The 20167-nt window shown below is 37.7% G+C and overlaps 3 protein-coding genes across 31 annotated transcripts in view; 1 reads left to right on the top strand and 2 right to left on the bottom strand.

Annotated features, from left to right (window-relative positions):
* The window catches only part of DNAI7 (dynein axonemal intermediate chain 7), an 82762-nt gene extending 79182 nt beyond the window's left edge, over window positions 1-3580 (bottom strand). For 8 of the 21 annotated variants that reach the window (XM_081483751.1, XM_081483756.1, XM_081483761.1 and 5 more), the window contains exon 1: window positions 3491-3580. Coding sequence is in view for 13 of the 21 variants with exons in the window: in XM_081483741.1 (XP_081339867.1) it covers window positions 3491-3506 (16 nt within the window). In the remaining 8 variants the exon portion in view is untranslated. Of the gene's footprint in view, window positions 1-19; window positions 38-3490 lie in introns of those variants that run through there. The other 13 variants (XM_081483742.1, XM_081483747.1, XM_081483754.1 and 10 more) reach the window with 3 other exon arrangements.
* A 141-nt stretch (window positions 3581-3721) lies between these two features.
* On the top strand, window positions 3722-13391 carry ETFRF1 (electron transfer flavoprotein regulatory factor 1). 4 transcript variants are annotated; one of them, XM_081483788.1, is made up of 4 exons: window positions 3722-3790; window positions 3939-4093; window positions 12319-12406; window positions 12485-13391. In XM_081483788.1, the coding sequence occupies exons 3-4, from the start codon at window positions 12356-12358 to the stop codon at window positions 12701-12703; spliced, it is 270 nt and encodes an 89-aa protein (XP_081339914.1). In that variant the 5' UTR covers window positions 3722-3790; window positions 3939-4093; window positions 12319-12355; the 3' UTR covers window positions 12704-13391. The 4 variants fall into 4 exon arrangements, with proteins under 4 accessions (XP_081339914.1, XP_081339915.1, XP_081339912.1 ...); XM_081483789.1 differs by having other exon boundaries at window positions 3722-3794; XM_081483786.1 differs by having other exon boundaries at window positions 3722-3851.
* A 360-nt stretch (window positions 13392-13751) lies between these two features.
* KRAS (KRAS proto-oncogene, GTPase) overlaps window positions 13752-20167 on the bottom strand; it is a 44856-nt gene continuing 38440 nt past the window's right edge. For 4 of the 6 annotated variants that reach the window (XM_081483779.1, XM_081483784.1, XM_081483785.1 and 1 more), the window contains one exon: window positions 13752-18233. In XM_081483779.1, coding sequence (XP_081339905.1) covers window positions 18117-18233 — 117 coding nt within the window. In that variant the 3' untranslated portion in view covers window positions 13752-18116. The remainder of the gene's footprint in view (window positions 18234-20167) is intronic. The other 2 variants (XM_081483780.1, XM_081483782.1) reach the window with 1 other exon arrangement.

Genomic DNA, 20167 nt, shown 5'->3' with positions numbered 1-20167 from the left:
ATAAATAATTTCTACCTACCTTTTTTGCTTTGGGAGCCTAAAAGTTGGAAAAACAAAAGAATTGATAAATTTAAAAAATAATTCATACATTTTAAACAAAAATATCATGATTACCTAACACGTTAAAATTAAGAGAAGCCAGGTAAAAAAGACAAGGGAACTTTCTGTACCCTCTTTGCAGACTCTCTTTAAATCTAAAATTATCTCAAAAGGTTTTTTAAGAAAAGAATTCAGACAGAACTACAACAAGGCTAGAAAACACTATGATAGTTCACCCACTGAAGCATCTTTTGTAAGTAAACTTTATACTTTCTTATGACAATCAATGATCCGTGTTTAATGAAATATCTGATTATGAAACAGAATATCAGTCAAGAAGGCACTGATTTAAAGGGTTCTAAAGAACAAGAAATCATGACTAAGTATTGGTATTAATGTCAAGCCTAAAAGTATGGGAATGATTTCACATCACAGAGAAACAGTCTTTCTATCAAGTTAGATTGCTGATTTTATAGAAAAAGAATTAGTAATTTAAAGCAGGCAAAGCTATGGCAAAGTGATTCTATCCAGCAATGTGTCCTAAAGCAGAGGTATGCTTTTTTAGATCTTAGAAAGTACAGCATTTCATTAAATATTTACAAGCATTTTTTTAGTAACACTACTTGTAATTTCCTGATTTGGCCCTTGTGTTCACTAGATTACTGGTAAGGAATTTGTAGGGGATCATGTGACTGTAAGATGATACACTTTGCACATTTGAAGACTAGTACAAGAGAAGTTATCGGTTCAAGCCATAAGGTTATCACTATATAAAATATAAATGTTAAAACTGACATCAAGCAGTAGATTATATGTTCTTGTAAAGTGCATATATCTCACTAATTCATTCAACAGGTATTTATTAATGATTTACACACAAAGTTCTCTGAGATACTAGACATGACATAAATAAGAATGATGCTGACTCGACTCTCACAACTTTTACAAAGGTGTTTTATTTTTACCATACTTGCTATCATTAATAGTTAACATACTTCCATCTTGAAATAAATTCTATACAGCAGAATATGTAAACAGCAATGGCCCTGTTCCTAAGCACATTTTAAAGGTGGGCAAACTGTCACCTCTTATTAGTGCTTTTAATGTGAGGCAGGATTGGGATAAGTACATATACTCAAGTGAAAGTCGCTCAGTCACGTCCGACTCTTTGCAACCCCATGGACCATACAGTCCATAGAATTCTCCAGACCAGGATACTGGAGAGGGTAACCTTTCCATTCTCCAGGGGATCTTTCCAACCCAGGGATCGAACCCAGGTCTTCCGCATTGCGGGCAGACTCTTAACCAGCTGAGCCACAAGGGAAGCCCAAGAATACTGGAGTGGGTAGCCTATCCCTTCTCCGGTGGATTTTCCCAACCCAGGAATCGAACCAGGGTCTCCTGCATTGCTGGCAGATTCTTTACCAACTGAGCCATCAGGGAAGCCACATATACTCATTCTTCTTGCAAATCATAAGAGCATCAAGTAGTAGAGTAGTTCTCAGCATAAGCATCACCTGGGATGCCTGTTAAAAATGCATATTCCTGGGCTAAAAGTGTACACACTCACTTCTCTCTCCCCATTGTAATTCAGTTCATGGTATAGGTTGAATTGTGTCCCCTCAAATTCATACATTAAAGTCCTATCTCCCAGTGTCTCCAAGTGTTTCCTTGTTTGGAAAGAGGGTCTTTGCTGATGTAATTAAATTAAGATGAGGTCATATTGGAATAGGGTGGACCTCTGACTCAATAAGACTGGAAACCTTGTAAAAAGGGGGAAATGTGGACACAGACACACATACACACACTCAGAGAACACCAAAGAATGGGATAATGCTGCCATGAGACAAAAAGTAGCAGAAGCCAGCACCTGCAGGGTGAGAATAGCCTTGACAATACCTTAATCTGAGACTTCTAGACTCTGAAACTATGAAACAATAAATCTCTATTGGTGAAGCCAGTTAGTTTGTGGTATGTTGTTACTTGGCAGTCCTAGGAAACTAATACTTAGATCTGGAGTCCAGTCTGTTCCTGGAATCTGCATTTGAACTGGTATTCAAGGCTTGCGTGCATCTCTTGTAACCCTGTGGGCTGTAGCCTGCCAGACCTCTCTGTCCATGGGATTCTCCACGCAGGAATACTGGAATGGGTTGCCATGCCCTCCTCCAGGGGATCTTCCCCACCCAGCAATGGAACCTGCGGTTCTTCTTGCCCGCATTGGCAGGCAAGTTCTTTACCACTAGAGCCACCTGCCAAGTCCATTCCAGGCTTATTAGAGGCCAATTTTCCAGAAACCACATTTTGAGAAAGACTGCCAAAGGGATCTAAAAACAAGAAACTTGTGTACTGGTTGGAAAATAATAAATAGGTGCCTATTGTTCCCTTAAGTTATCAGCAGCTTTAAGTCAGTTTAAAATCCATTTACTTTCTGTTCTCCCTGACATAAACGCTCTCCACACCCTATTCTTCTCATCACTTCTGGTAAATTCATAATCACACTTTAAAACGCAGCTTGAAAAGCATTGCTCTGCTCTTCCCGTCCCCCTTTCCTCTCCTGCCCTAATTTTAACATTCCCATCTTTGTGTTACTCTATCGTAGTCACTTCAATGATTACAGTTATAAAACTGTATTGTAATTAATTTGCTAAGTCTGTCTTCCATACCAGGGAGAGATTGTAATTATCACCTTTGTGTACTTCGTTTCAGTCTAATGTCAAGCACAAAGAATATGCTCCATATTTTCCCTTAATTAATGAATTAAATAATTAACTAATTACACTTTCCACTTCCATCTGGTTTTAATCACTGAAGAAGATGGAAGTCACGTTTAAGAAAATGGGAAATGAGAACATGTTATAGCTAAATGTTGGTCTGTGTTCCTGGAGAACACATGACAGCTGAACAGTACAGAAAAACAAAACAAGAAGCTTTATCATACTTAAACACCAGGCAGGTTGCATACTCTGAATCACAAAACAATTCAAATTTCCACAGAAGACCACATAAAAGAACTTTTCAAAGCAGAGTAAACTGCAGCAGCTTTCAATTAATTGCTGAGGAGGAAAAAAAAAAAAAAACTATGCATTTCCACCAAGCAGCAATTAAAAAAAAGAAAAAGCAATTTCACAGGAATGTCTGTCACTACTAGGAGTAACTAAATTGAGACGAATATTTGAATTTAGCAGCAGCTGGAGATTAAAACACCATCTGATCTGATTAAAACACCACAAACTGGCCATTCCCTGTTTGCAGAAACCGGTCTGAACTCTCTCTCCTGTCCGTCAGACCCCGAATGGAAGGCCATACTTCAGGAGAGGTCCATACCCTCTAAGGATATGGGGTCTTTCCTAAACCGACTCGCTCTCCTTTAATAAAATATGACAGGCTCTTGCCACATCATTTAACACGGCGCAGGGGCATCAATGATCGCCCCTTGACCCTGCTCCCCTACGTTCCCTGCTCACCATGCTGAGGCATACACGACTTCGGTAATCGGCCAAGTGTGATCTCTGGCTTGTGTGGACAACGCTCCCGCGTTGTCAGGACGACAAGCCCCGCCCACTGGCGCCCCAGGGCCGCTGCGGAGAGCCCCGCGTCTGGGTTCGCGCAGTCGCGCTGGGATTCTTCCGGACGGCGCCCTACCCACTTCCCAGACAGGTTGCTCCGCCCACTACCGCCCGCCGCCCGCCTTGGTCGACAGCCTGCGGCGTCGGAGCTGAGGGTTGCGTTTACGGCTGCGGCGTGCCGGAAAGTGCGTGAGTGCCGCACCGGCGCGTCTTATTTTGTTTTCCGGATGCTTGAGTCTGGAGGCGGTATGCTCTGGGCGAGGACCAGCAGGTGTAGGAAGAGGGCTTGTGTGCGTCTTCCGACGTTGACAGTCCCTCTGCCTGTTTCCCTAGATTTGCTGGGGCGAATCTTTCTATGCGGATTTCAAGAAGGAAGGGGGCCGCCGGCTACGCTACTGGGTCAAGTGACTGACACCGGGTCGGCTTCCTGGGCCGCCACCGCTTAGACCAGCGGGGGGCCGGGCTCGATTGGCAGTTTAGAAAAAGAGGTAAATAAATTGGCTCCCAGAGGGTTGTTTATTTTTAAATGACCTTCAGATTCTTCTCCCTGCACCTGGTTGTTTATTTCCTGAGCCGTCAAGGTTTATGCTGTTTTTTGTTTTTTTCTTCAAGAGGAGCTCTAAACAAGAACTGGAAATAATTTGAAGCAGTTCCTGGGTAACGTATTCCTTACTGGTGGAGGTCCCTGAGACCCAGCGAGACGCGCTAAATTCTGTGCCCAGAGTCAAGGTCACAGGGTACTAACCGGTAGCACAACCCTTCGAATGTCGGTTTACCAACATGAAGAAACTGGCAGCTTAGACCAACAGGAAAACTAGAAGAAATTAAGAGACTGAGAAATTAACGTTCCAAAGCGTATCTGAATTCCGTATGAATTTAGATCCAAACCCCTTTTAGGCTTAAACTCCATTTTAGCCTGACAAAACGTGAAATGCTTTAAAATTCTTGCCACCATTTCTCATCTCTTGTTTGTAATTTTATAATGCGCTCTCTCTTGCAATTTCATTGACTAAAGGTATTATTAAATTAGTATTTCTGACTGAGCTAGTCTTTGTAGGTTAAAGTGTTATTCTCCCCAAAGAAATCCAGACTGTGTCATAGCTATGACATTTCACCTTTACATCCCTGGTAGCACGATTAAAAACGTCTTAATGTCGACTTGGTGTAGAGTTTCGAAGCTGGTATGGAACTAAGCTTTTAAGTTTTTCAATCAAACTACTAATGTTTATGATTACAGAACTTCAGTCAGCTCTGATGGGAGTAAGGAAGTGTGAATGGTAATCACAAATAATTTTGATGTAGTGGGATTTCAGGGGAGAGACTTGCTTAAGTTCTCCTTCCACCAAATTCCCCCCAGGGAGGAGGATTTGCTATGGATGTGTTAGAACATGCTGGTCTGTGTTCTAGGGGACTGCTGTGCTGTGAGATTATACCAGTGGGCTTATTTAGTTCTCCTCTACTAGTCTTAGAACCTGCAAGAATAAGAAGGCCCATTTCCTCTGTTCACTTTTACCTCCAGACAGGTTTAGTTCCTAGCCCTTCTGAACATACATGACCATCTTCTTTCAACTCACTTTTATAATCTGGCTTCTAGGTAGGCCTCGACCAAGCAGAATACCAGCTTTGGGGGCAAAATCTCGTGCCACCTGCCTCTCAGATTACATATCCTTTGGTGCTGGCAATTGTGTTGGGATAAATTTTAGTGTGAAGCTTCTTAGGCTTAACTACTTTGGGGAAATGTGCTCCATCTGTCTGAGTCAGATCTGAACTTCATGGGGAATAGTGATCAGTAACAGCTTTGGGCACCATGATGATGTTGTTTAGTCACCAAGTCATGTCTTACTCTTTCACAACCCCATGGACTGTAGCCTCCCAGACTCCTTTGTCCCTGGGATTTCCCAGACGAGAATACTGGAGTGTGTTACCATTGCCTTCTCACTTAACCCAATACTGGAGTTGGTTAAGTCTTGGCCCACAAGCCACTGGGAAAGAGCTATCAATGTGGATTGTATGCCCACCCCCATCCATGTTTCTTAGAATGATAGGGAACTTCTCTCAGTCCCTAACTCTCATTTGGCTCTTTATAAAAACAGTAACTTCCATGACTTTATGCAGGGTTAAGGAGAAGCCCCAGGTCCCTGCTGCATTTAAATTGTTCACCAGTTCACCCAAGGAAACCTGTTTCTCCTAAAGGCTATAGTAAACTTAAATGTCTGAATGTCAGTATGCAGTAATAAAACATTTCCTTAACTCATAAAAGTTAATATACCAAGGAATGGGACAAATTTATCTTGGTCACAGCAGCTACTTTTTTGCTGGGCAGGTCCTTTTTTATGCATAATTTGTTTGAAAAAAAAAAACAGCCAAAGACAATTTAAGCCACATTTCTAAAAGCTTTTACAAATTGTGAATTAAATAGAGCTATGCTCTTTGCCAGGAATTAAACAGGATGTAATTTCTGATTTGAAATTACATCTAATGTAGATTTAATTTACAATTACTTTAAAAGCACAAGGTTCTTCCTTAAGTGTCATTTTCAGTAAGATTAAAACACACAAAAAATGGCTCTCAGAAAAAAAGTTTTAAAAATGGAATTAGGTGTTGCTGTATCTGGTTAAATAGACCCATCTTATTTCACTCCTGAAAGCACTAAATCTTCAGTAAACCATTTTAAAAATAAATTAGACTAATAGAGGAGGAGATGACAACAGTAAAACTTTGGAAGCTGCAAAACAGATGACTGTCACCTAGCACACTTGAAAAGCCCAATTTATACTGCATAATTCTCAAAAAGGCCCTGGACCAGGGCCACTGGAGTTGGAAATAAAGAATGAAGTAAATCAGAGAGGATGAAGTGAAAGCTGTTTGAGAAACACCTGTAAGTCTCTGCACACCTCACTCTCATAGAAGACTAGAGGTTTATTTCTGGACAGAATCAATAATCTATGGTGTGGGGTGTCCTCCGGCATACAAAGTACATGAGAATCATACTGGGAGCAGGTTAGGTGCATTTGAATATACATGATGCTGAATGCAAGGCCCTGAGTCGTTTTCCACTTCTAAATTTAGTAAATCCTCAGAACATTGGAAGACTTATCGGGGGAATCTGACCAGCCCAGGAAGAACAGACTAAGATACCAACATCAGAGGTTCCCCAATAAAGGGCCCAATTAGATCACCCTCAGTGAAGCCCCAAAGTCTCTTAAGCTGCAACCTCTAAGCAGATCTTCTAAAGGGTTTGTTTTTTTGTTTTGTTTTGTTTTTGGAAAAGGACTACCATTTATGCAGGAAAGCTCAAGTGATAACAGACAAAAGCAGAAAAATAGCACTTTGGAGGAAAACAAGCAAGCTAATATTAATGAACTCAGATGTTCTGATACATTGTATGCTTGTCACTGTGAACTCATAAATCACTAGTAAATAGGGGATGCAGACAATTATTAACATGTAAACAGTGTTGGCTCCTATTTTTTTTTTTTTTTCCTTAATAGCTAGAGAAGCAGATCTATAAACTTCAGCAAGAAAAGGTCTTCACTTAGTTGCTGTACTGGCAGCAGAAGCCTTTCAAGTATATTTGTAAAAAAAAAAAAAAAAATTTAAGTGCTTACCCCCAGGGCTTCCTCCCCAGAGAGGTATACCCTTTTCTGCAACTGCTGACCAGGTTACAGGTTGAATCCCTTACTGACCAGCCTTGTGGTTTAGATGTCTACTTCCACGTGCACTTCAGTATCTCCCAGCCCTACTCTTAGCATTCTGCCAGCAGGTCTACACTACTTCTAAAGTTTTACTAACGTATAATTGACATACAAACACTACACTTATTAAGTATAAATACAATTTGATAAATTGGACTCATGCCTACACCTATGAAACCTCACCACAATCATGATGATAAAACCATCATCCCCAGGGATTTCCTCTTGTCTCCTGTGACCCCTTCCTGGTCTCCAGCCCTCTACTCCTGTTCATAAACTTCATCTATCTCTGTGGTATCCTCCAGCAATGCTGAGAGCAATCTGAGTGGCTCAAATCAGCTCTCCAGGTACCAATTTATGTTTTTTTAAATTGGTGCTCTGTTTACAACTGCAGAGGACTTGAGTGGTATGCCTCAAACCTCTTTTCCCCCTATAAGCTCTGTTACTTTTAATGTTTTTGCAAGATGAAAGGTTTTTCTGGATGACATATGCTTATGTCTCACAGTACCTCCCACAAAATGCTAACTTCAAAGGAAAAAAAGTAACTGTGGAGAGTCCTGACAAACACCACCATAACCAAGTGATCAAAACTAACCTCAGCCATAATGGAACAGACTGGAATTGTGTCCACATAATAGAAGGCAATGAAATAAAGCATGTCTAATGTTTCTGCCCAAACTATGTAAGCTGAATCTAGGCATAAACTAACATCAAAACAAGACATATTTCTACAAAATTAATGGCCTATGATCCTCACAGAGGTCAAGTTTATGAAAATCAAGGAAATTCAAAGGAATTTTTTCAGATTGAAGGCTAGAGAAATGGAAATTAAATGCAATGTATAATCAGTGTAGATTGGATTCTTTTGTGATAAAGGGCAAAACTCAGGGTTGTGGATTCAATGGTAGTAATATAGCAGTGCTTGTTAATTTCCTGATTCTGATGGTGGTTCTGTGCTGTAAGAAAACATCCTTGTTCATAGAAACTACCTCACACTGTTGTCCAGTATGGTAGCAGCTGAGCCCCTGGTACTTATAAACATGTCTGGCATGACACTTCTTGAAATATTTTGGATAAAAATGATACATTATTAAAATAATTTCAGCTGTTTTATTTTTTAATAAGGACTATCAAAAAAAGTAAAATTACATGGGTGGCTTGCACTGTATTTCTTTTGGATGGCACTGCAAAATATTCAGGCTGATTTGGTATCATGTTAGCAACTTATCCTCAAATAGTTCAGGGAAAAAAGTTATTAGTACTGAGTTGCAGATTTTCTGAAAGATTGAATGAAATTATTTTAAAATAAAAATTATGTTAAAGAGGGATATAAAAAGGTATGTTATTTTAGATTAATGGACAAATGGGCATTATGAAATTTTAAGGTTATAAATGGCATTGACATTCATTTGGGGCCTATCACAAACTAAATGTTTATAATGTAGGAATTTTAGGAGTTAACCCCCACAACCATCACAAGTATTGGGAATTATTTTCTATGTTTAGGCTGTGATGGTGCCTTTAAGGAGCTGCCTCTCACTAGCAGCAGAAAGTACACATCAAGATTAAGCTTATCTATCCCACTGGATGTTGCCTGCTCCTCATGTACCCCCTTTATGGGTTGTTCACTTGGTCTCTTCATCACTGATCTTATTGCCCATTTGCCATTAGCTGTGAACCTGCTTGACTCTCACACCTGTTTCTCCTACTCTTTAGCCTTTCTTAGGAGGGCACCCTTGATTTGATCAGGCCTCTTCCCAGTATCCTGCAAACAGTTCGAGCCTTGCCTTGAGAGCAGGGTAGACAGTTCTCCTTCTGACAAGAAAAGAGGCTCAGAAAGATTAAGTAACCTGTACAACACTATGCAGCTGGGATTCCAAATCTAGTTCTAATTCACTCCACTCTATAAAAGGAGGTCCAGCTGCTTATCTCTGATGATCTACTTTCTCTAATTGTTCTGTTTCCTTCATAGAACTTACCACAATTCATAATGATCTTTTATGTCCCTCAGTTCAGTTCAGTTCAGTCGCTCAGTCGTGTCCGACTCTTTGCGACCCCATGAATTGCAGCACGCCAGGCCTCTCTGTCCATCACCAACTTACGGAGTCCACCCAAACCCATGTCCATCGAGTCGGTGATGCCATCCAACCATCTCATCCTCTGTCGTCCCCTTCTCCTTCTGCCCCCAATCCTACCCAGCATTAGGGTCTTTTCCAATGAGTCAACCCTTCGCATGAGGTGGCCAAAGTACTGGAGTTTCAGCTTCAACATCAGACCTTTCAATGAACACCCAGGATTGATCTCTTTTATGATGGATTGATTGGATCTCCTTGCAGTCCAAGGGACTCTCAAGAGTCTTCTCCAACACCACAGTTCAAAAGCATCAATTCTGCGGCGCTCAGCTTTCTTCACCGTCCAACTCTCACATCCATACATGACCACTGGAAAAACCATAGCATTGACTAGATGGACTTTTGTTGGCAAAGTAATGTCTGTGCTTTTAAATATGCTGTCTAGGTTGGCCATAACCTTCCTTCCAAGGAGTAAGCATCTTTTAATTTCATGGCTACAATCACCATCAGCAGTGATTTTGGAGCCCAAAAAAATAAAGTCTGACACTGTTTCCACTGTTTCCCCATCTATTTCCCATTAAGTGATGGGACCAGATGCCATGATCTTACTTTTCTGAACATTGAGCTTTAAGCTAACTTTTTCACTCTCCTCTTGCACCTTCATCAAGAGGCTCTTTAGTTCTTCTTCACTTTCTGCCATAAGGGTGGTGTCATCCGCATATCTGAGGTTATTGATATTTCTCCCGGCAATCTTGATTCCAGCTTGTGTTTCTTCCAGCCCAGCGTTTCTCATGATGTACTCTGCATAGAAGTTAAATAAGCAGGGTGACAATATACAGCCTTGACGTACTCCTTTTCCTATTTGGAACCAGTCTGTTGTTCCATGTCCAGTTCTAACTGTTGCTTCCTGACCTGCATACAGGTTTCTCAAGAGACAGGTCAGATGGTCTGGTATTCCCATCTCTTTCAGAATTTTCCACAGTTTATTGTGATCCACACAGTCAAAGGCTTTGGCGTAGTCAATAAAGCAGAAATAGATGTTTTTATGGAACTCTCTTGCTTTTTCGATGATCCAGTGGATGTTGGCAATTTGACCTCTGGTTCCTCTGCCTTTTCTAAAACCAGCTTGAACATCTGGAAGTTCACGGTTCACGTATTGCTGAAGCCTGGCTTGGAGAATTTTGGGCATTACTTTACTAGCATGTGAGATGAGTGCAACTGTGCAGTAGTTTGAGCATTCTTTGACATTGCCTTTCTTTGGGATTGGAACGAAGACTGACCTCTTCCAGTCCTGTGGCCACTGCTGAGTTTTCCAAATTTGCTGGCATATCGAGTGCAGCACTTTCACAGCATCACCTTTGAGGATTTGAAATAGCTCAACTGGAATTTCATCACCTCCACTAGCTTTGTTCGTAGTGATGCTTTCTAAGGCCCACTTGACTTCACATTCCAGGATGTCTGGCTCTAGGTGAGTGATCACACCATCGTGATTATCTGGGTCATGAAGATCTTTTTTGTACAGTTCTTCTGTGTATTCTTGCCACCTCTTCTTAATATGTTCTGCTTCTGTTAGGTCCATACCATTTCTGTCCTTTATCGAGCCTATCTTTGCATGAAATGTTCCTTTGGTATCTCTAATTTTCTTGAAGAGATCTCTATCTAGTCTTTCCCAATCTGTTGTTTTCCTCTATTTCTTTGCACTGATCGCTGAGGAAGGCTTTCTTCTCTCTCCTTGCTATTCTTTGGAACTCTGCATTCAGATGGGAATATCTTTCCTTTTCTCCTTTGCTTTTTGCTTCTCTTCTCTTCCCAGCTATGTGTAATGCCTCCTCAGACAGCCATTTTGCTTTTTTGCATTTCTTTTCCATGGGGATTTTCTTGATCCCTGTCTCCTGTACAATGTCACAAACCTCTGTCCATAGTTCATCAGGCACTCTATCAGGTCTAGTCCCTTAAATCTATTTGTCACTTCCACTGTATACTCATAAGGGATTTGATCTAGGTCATACCTGAATGGTTTAGTGGTTTTCCCTACTTTCTTCAATTTAAGTCTGAATTTGGCAATAAGCAGTTCATGATCCAAACCACAGTCTGCTCCCGGTCTTGTTTTTGCTGACTGTATAGAGCTTCTCCATCTTTGGCTGCAAAGAATATAATCAATCTGATTTCGGTGTTGACCATCTGGTGATGTCCATGTGTAGAGTCTTCTCTTGTGTTGTTGAAAGAGGGTGTTTGCTATGACCAGTGCGTTCTCGTGGCAAAATTCGATTAGCCTTTGCCCTGCTTCATTCTGTACTCCAAGGCCAAATTTGCCTGTTATGCTAGGTGTTTCTTGACTTCCTACTTTTGCATTCCAGTCCCCTATAATGAAAAGGACATCTTTTTTGGGTGTTAGTTCTAGAAGGTCTTGTAGGTCTTCATAGAACCGTTCAACTTCAGCTTCTTTAGCGTTACTGGTCAGGGCATAGACTTGGATTACCGTGATTTTGAATGGTTTGCCTTGGAAACGAACAGAGATCATTCTGTCGTTTTTGAGATTGCATCCAAGTACTGCATTTTGGACTCTTTTGTTGACCATGATGGCTACTCCATTTCTTCTAAGCGATTCTTGCCCACAGTAGTAGATATAATGGTCATCTGAGTTAAATTCACCCATTCCAGTCCATCTGAGTTCGCTGATTCCTAGAATGTCAGCGTTCACTCTTGCCATCTCCTGTTTGACCACTTCCAATTTGCCTTGATTCATGTCCCTCAGGAGATGCTAATTCTGTGATAGCAGCTATCTTACCTGACACTTCACAGCTGCATCTCACTGCCTGGAACATGAAAGTGCACAATCAACTTTTATTGAATGGGGGGAAAAAAAAGGGTACCAGTTTACCAGTGTGTAAAATCTTTTTCAAGACTACAATGAAGTTATTTGTAAAAATTTTTCTTTTTCTTTAGGTATATTACATATAAAAGTGGATATTTTCCATGATAAATGAAAATGGCCAGTTCTTTAAAAGGAGAAGTATTGAACCTTTATAAGAATGTAAGTAAGTACATTGCCAGTTTTGTAAATGTTATATGACATAGATTGTTTAGAAATATATAATCTTTCTTTTTTAAGCTGCTATATCTTGGACGAGACTATCCAAAAGGAGCAGACTATTTCAAAAGGCGTCTGAAGAATGCTTTCCTTAAAAACAAAGATGTGAAGGACCCAGAGAAGATCAAAGAACTTATTGAACGGGGGAAATTTGTAATGAAAGAACTAGAAGCATTATACTTCCTTAGGAAATACAGAGCTATGAAACAACGCTATTATTCAGATACCAACAAAACTTAAATGATCAGTAGTACTATAATTTGACTGAAGATCAGTGCCAGCTGTTTATGTACCAGCTATGACAAAAATAACTTTAAAGTGTCAAGATATACACTGTGTTAAAAATACCTGAGCCCCCTTACTGAACTAAAACAGGTTTCAACTTCTATTGCTTTATCAGCAAACTTTATGTTCAATTTTTATATAACAATGTTAAATGTCAATTTTATAGTAATTTAGCTATATAATGTTGCCAACTACTTATTAAAAATTGATGAGCACCCAGTTTTGAATGAAAATATAATGTACTTAAGTTTTAATGAAAAATTTGCCAATTATTCTTAGCCCAGTTCTGCATTTAACTGAAAAGAGAATGCCGTTTAATGTACACTTAAGCAGAATAATTTCTTGCAAGTTTATGTCCCTTAACTTTTAAAGGAGCTCATTTTTGACGGCATTTGAAATGTTAACGCACATATCCAATATTCACTGCAAAAGAAGTAGCATCTGGTAATGATTTAAGTGCAGTTAGTAGAAATAATGTGTAGAGTTAAGAACTTGAAACACCCTACCAGTGACTGGCATTACATAATATACCTATTTAATTACTTCCAGTATTAATTTTGCAATTGGATGGCTTTGGGCCTTAAATCACCCATTGTATATCAATTACCTTCTTCAATAAAAAGTAATGATTTATGTTATTCTATTCTTTTGTCATAAAGGCAGATTTGGTTTGCATCCACTTCTAAATGAGTTAATATGGCACAGGACCTAAACCTAACATGGTTTTAAGCTAACACTTAAAACCTTTACACAGTGTTCACAGCACCTTTCACAAATAAAAAAACATCTAGCTTATAAGCTGAAGAAAGGATTTACTAATATACTATAGCGTCTGTTGCTTATAAACTATCCGGTATCATTTGTGGGGCTAATGTTTCAAATTTCCCTGGCAATCCAGTGGTTAGGAGTTGGCACTTTCACTGCTGTGGACCCAGGTCGGGATCAGGGAACTCAGATCCCACAAGTTGTGCTGCACAGCCAAAAAACAAAAAAGTACACACTATGATAGTCACCATAACTATTTTTATTACATTACAATAATTAGGAGCAGTACAGTTCATGACAAAAATATTACAAATTTCAGATCACTTCACAGCACATACTCCTATAAACATTTAAAAGTTAATTTTAATTAAAAGAGTGGTCATTTTTAAATTTAATGTTTGATATGACCAACATTCCTAGGTCAGCGCAACCAAATGATGGAAAACAACTGGATCACACTGCATATGTCCCACAAAAAGAAAGCACAATGTACAAAATGTGCATGTTTCAGTTTACACTATACAAAAATAGTTAAAATACATTCCAGGTAAACATGTTACATTAAGAAATAGTACTAGTAAGAAATTGGCACTCAAAGGAAAACTGCAAAAGTATTTTCAACATGAAAACACAAGACAGTGGAATTGGAAACTTTTGAATAAAACATTACATAACCCATTTAGCTCTATAGGGAAGGGGACCGTCTATAATTGACATTTGTTCAGGTAATAACTTTTTTTTTCATAAATTCATCTAAAATTGCCTATTATCATCCCAAACAGGCACTTAAAACTATTAAAACAAGTATTACTAGTTATGACTTGTCTTTAGGAACTGATGTGAATATACCTCTAGAAAGAAAGAAATTTCATTTTCTGAAGGAATTTACAGCTACCAGTTATATGCTGTTCAGTTTCTCAATGCAGATTTCATGCTACCCAATATCAACAACAGCTATTAAATATAAATTCAGCTTTAAAGTTACTAATGGGTTGTTAAAATTCATTAATACAAAATAATCAATAAATTATTACTTTTTTGACAGATGGAAAGGGCAGGTAGTTTTTACTGCCTACGAAGAAACCTAAATGTGTATATGTTTAGCAAAAATGGTTAAAAAAAAAATCACTGGAATACAAATGAGATGAACTTGTGCAAACTGCAACTTAACATGCCTCACAAAGTTTCCATATATTTTAGGACAAAATTGTGCAATGGTGGCCAAGATTTTGATAACCTATAAAAGTTAGGTTCTAATTCCTATGCAGTGTGACTCAGTTAAAATAGAGCCTAGAATTCCTAAGTGGAGATACTCACTCAAATTTTACTACATACTTCTACATTCTTCCACAAATGTTAATGTCTAAAACTATGTAATTTAGTGATTTTTTTCAACTTCAACAAGGATTTTTATCTTTAAGGCTGTAATTAGATAACATTTATGTTATTTCTAGGATTCTCTCTCCCCTTTTAAAATCTCTACAAAAACAAACATTTTATTAAACCATTCAAAATTCACATAATAAAGGATAATTACCACTGCCATAAAAAAGTTGCCCAGCTACATCAAAAATTCAAGAGTCCTAAAAATCACCTCAGTTACACACTGCAATTCCTGAAGTATGGCCATTTCTTTCTCTTGTTTAGAAACAAGAGGAGGTACTAAAACAAGTCTTAACTCCCTACCTAACGTTCCAAAAGCCCGTAGTTTTAATATAGCATCTCAGAAACCATATTGATTTTTACATAGAAGTTTCCTTTTCTGTGAATTAGTTCAAGCATCTGTTTATTTTTACCCAGAAGAAACAACTGTTTTAGAATTCAATATTTAATTTTTAACATCTATTATAATTACTTATACAAAGAGACCATACTACTACATGCAAGGGGATTTTAACATTATCTGACATACAACTTAATTTGTACTATAATTGTCTCAATAGAATCACATAATTATGCCAAATTTAAAAAAATAATCAAATTTACTCCTTTAAAACATTGAGTAAACTGATTTAATTAAAAAAAGAGCTTGACTAAACAGCTGCATTGGAATAAGAGCAAAACAATTATTTTAGAACTGGAAGAAACTAAGCTTAGAGACCAAATCATTTTTTTGCAGAATTACAATATGCATTATGTTGTATCTGGGTCATGTGTCAGATGCCTCACTGAGATTTAGACCCTCTAGAATAAACACTACTTAAGGACAGGCCTTATGTCCCATGTTTGGGTACTCTAATATCCCCAGTGCCTTGGGGAGTGCCTGGCATCTAGTAGGCACTCAAATATTTGCTGAATAAATGACTTCCTCTAAAGAGTAAGACATGAATTAAATTTTAAAGTATCTCTCATGGTAAGATTTTAGTTTTTAAAACAACGGAATGTATCACTATTAGCAGGGCTAGTCCTAGTAAATTACATAAGGAATTCTCTCAGCACTACTTTTATTAAATTCTCCTTCCACAGGATAGGGTTCTAACTATTCATAGCAGGTATGAAAACTCCTACTTTGTCACTGATGGACCAGGCAGCAAAGAGATGATGTTCAGAGGATCAAAATTAAATTGCTACAGCCACAACCTGAAAATTAGCTATTAGGTCAAATCCCATTATAGTATCTGTCAGATTATGTTGAGCCTGAGGAATTTTACGATATAGGACATTTTGATATGATTTGATGGGAGGCCATCATGGAGATATCCAAAGCAGCAATAAATCTTGAGATCAGAGAAATGAGGAATATTAAAAGAAAAAACATCAAGTCATGGGACATAGAGAAGGGTAAAGTAGACAGGCACGACGACACTAATATGGGAGAAGTCCTGGAAGCAGAGAACGATATTTAAAAATAAACTTCACCTCTTGCACAATTTTGCCTAAGACTGGCACTGAAGATGATAACACAGGTAAAAAGTTACAGATGGTGCTGAGACTGACAAATAGGTATATCCTTATGTAAACTGAATGTAAATCACATAGTTATAAAGCTAGATACAGCCTTTGAGATGACTTCTTTAAAAATGAAGAAATGGCTAGTAAGTGATTTGTCCAAAATCAAAGACACATAACTTAGAATCTAAGTTACCTTCCTCCTTTTGTCCAGTGATACTTTCACCTCAACATACTATCTCAGTTCAAATATTTTAAAATAAGTTAACATTTTAAATGCATTCAAAGAATCATTTTGTTAGATTACTTTATCTATTGTATAAGCATTAGATATTCTTAATAATGGACCAGACTGTACTGAAGTGTTTACAAAATGTTACTTTAGCCAGCATTAAGAGAACTAGCCAATACTCAAGATTTTGAAATTTTTGCATTTCATCGTTTAAAAAAAATTAAAATCTTGCCACCCCACCTAAAATCTCATTTAAAATAATGTGTTTTGTTTTTTTTTTAACTTCTGTTTTTTGGGGGTTTTGTTTTAAAAAAGTGATGTTCCTGAGTAGGACTACAACATAATAAGAATGTACCTTGCTGAGCTATTCAATCTCTCTGCAAGTCCCTGTTTTTGACCAACCAAGGCATGACAACAATGGAAGACCACAGGGATGCAGTCCACACTGTAAAACTCTCCATGTAGCTTAAAGGTTCACACAAGGCCCGGCTTTGCCACCCTGGTCTCTGTAACACCTACCAAGCTAACTGGCCCAAATAATCTTTTACATCACTACCAGCAGAATTAAAACTACTTTCAAAGATTGAAGTCCAAGAAAAAGATTTATGCTAAGAAAGAACAATCTGACACAGGGAGACTATATTTAATTCCTATGAGAATTCTTTATACATGTTAAAATTTTTTCAATTATTACAAAAATTTAAAGCATGTAAATATAGTCCCAAAATGCTTGTTCTAATCCTCATTACCTACTGAGTTTGCCTTAACATAAAAAGCTATTCAGAGCATTATAGGAATTTACCTAATGTGGAAAGTAAGTGGCCTTTTAATATTTTCCATTGCCTTTTTTTTCCATTTTTTTCCCTTTTTATAGAAAAAATATAGTATTTTGGGGAATGTGACCATTGACAAATAGCAGTGGAAAGAAGAAAACCTTTGTGAACAGTGTAACTTTACATTCATTAAGGGTAACTGAAACTATAGGACAATGATACCTACAAGATGAATCTACAGGAAGCCCATAAATTGATGTTCCCTCGATGTTTCAGTAAAACCAATCATGAAATCTCAACTGAAGTTATAATTAGTAATTAATCCATGTATGTGACTAGATAAAACAATACAATAGGGATGATTTGAAAGCCTCATTAATTTGTTTCACACTAAAGTTCACAATTGATAAGAAAAATAGGAAGTAATCAACTGCATGCACCAAAAACCCCAAGACAGAAATCTCAGGTGTTCAGTTTCTTTTTCACAGGCATTGCTAGTTCAAAAACCAAAACGCAGGGAATACTGGCACTTAGAGGAAAAAAGTTTCCACTGTCATTTTAAAATAAGCATTCAAGATAAAAGCTAACAGTATGGATGGAGCAGAAAGAAAATTAGATAATGCTAAAACAAATGCTAATAATTTAGTGTAATATACAAAAATTACCACTTTTACTTAAGTATGCCTTAAGAAAAAAGTACAAATTGTATTTACATAATTATACACTTTGTCTTTGACTTCTTTTTCTTCTTTTTACCATCTTTGCTCATCTTTTCTTTATGTTTTCGAATTTCTCGAACTAATGTATAGAAGGCATCGTCAACACCCTGAAACACATAACAAGCATTAAAATGTGAATATATATGATGGTTTGAGGTATACAGAAAACAGAAAGGATGTATTACTAGTGGAAATATTGAGAAAGAATAGGGATACTCAACATTTCTCTTTAGACATATATATATATATATCAGATTTTTTTAGGATTCTTAAATGTCTTCAAGGGTATTTTGGTAACATTATAGGAACACTGATTTTCACGAAAGGCAATGAAATCAATGGCAAAGAATCCTACATACGTGTAGGTATTAACACATGACTTTTCCTGAGAACTTCATTTGCTACCAGTTTTTCCATACTGGCATACCTCTCTCACCAAAATGCAAATGTATTTGTGTATATGTGTGAATATATATTTATACTTAATTATCCCTGAGTTTCTAGACATTTGATATAAGCCATGCCAGTATATACTACTTTTAAAATTATTCACTATATGTGAGCTCTGGTTCAATACTTATTTAAATACATTTAGATTTCAATAATTATCATGAAGTATACAGTATCAGAATATATTACTTTCAGTTTTATTAAGCCATTAGTTTCAATTCACATACTTGTGAGAAGAAAATTTTAAATGACCTCAAGACACACTACTCTGAAAAGTGTAATGCTTCTATTGGAGAAATGAGCTAGATCATTTAAGTGGTAGTGAAGTCCACTGATTTGGAGATATTTTTTTAATTCATTAAACTTATAATATGTTTAGTATATGAAGTATTCAAAAGTTTGTCATATAAAGTCAAATGCTGTTATCTTCAAAGAAATTGCCATTTGGTCATTTTGGTCATCTTGTTTTGATCAAAGCAAGGTACCCAAATCACTAATGGCTGAAAGTGATTTTTGTCAAAATAATTTTCACCCTAATCATTCATATAGAACATGAAAAATAACACTCAAACTGGTAGTAGGACCGTTGATTTTAACCCTGCAATCCTGAATGATATGAGATCTACACCTATGTCAATTCTTATCCTACCCCTATTAAAAGCAAACTAAACATATAAGCAAAATAAAAATTAAAGAAAAAATATGATCTTGTATTTAAAATATGTATTTTAAAATCTGTTCAACTGAAGAGTACTGTGCTGTGCTTAGTCACTCAAGTCAGGTCTTGACTCTGCAACCCCATGAACTGCAGCCCACCAGGCTCCTCCTCTGTCATGGGGATTCTCCAAGCAAGAATACTGGAGTGGGTTGCCATGCCCTCCTTCAGGGGATCTTCCTGACCTAGGGATTGAACCCAGGTCTGCCGCATTGCGGGTAGATTCTTTACTGTCTGAGCAACCAGGGAAGCCCAACAATACTGTAGGTGGGTAGCCTATCCCTTCTCCAGGGGATCTTCCTGACCCAAGAATTAAACCGGGGTCTCCTGCATTGCAGGCGGGTTCTTTACCAGCTGAGCTACCAGGGAAGCCCCAGTAACTGTCATCAAATGCCTGTTAACCTCATGATGTTTTCAAACCTAGACACTAGAGGGAGTCTCAGGAACAAATACACAAAGTTGTATAAATCAAGCCACTTGAAGAACGACAAAAACTGGCTTTTTACTCATTTTAACCACTTCTGTTGAATATGAACACAAACACATTCATTATTTTATCTTGAAAATAACTGAAAACTTAACAGCTATTTCTCTCTTATGCATTACTAAGATCTTCTACAATTAATATTTTAATAACTAAATTAATTCTGGGCATTTTCATGCAAGTTACATTTAACTGATTTTCACAACATATCTAAAGTTTATAAAGTATTACCAATGTTTTTAAAGAATTAAACAGTGGGAATGAGAGGCTTGCTCACATTTAAACAATAGTAGTGGTATAAAAACCGGCATTATTGATTTGAACACTAGTGAGTAGAAGTTCTCAGTGAAGCCCCCAAACTTCACTTGATGTTCCCCACTTACTGATACCAT

Source organism: Giraffa tippelskirchi, chromosome 4 (genome assembly GCF_054371585.1).
Source record: "Giraffa tippelskirchi isolate mGirTip1 chromosome 4, T2T-mGirTip1v1.2.pri, whole genome shotgun sequence".
In the NCBI taxonomy this organism is placed as follows: Eukaryota; Metazoa; Chordata; class Mammalia; order Artiodactyla; family Giraffidae; genus Giraffa; species Giraffa tippelskirchi.
This window is presented reverse-complemented; position numbering and strand designations above follow the sequence as displayed.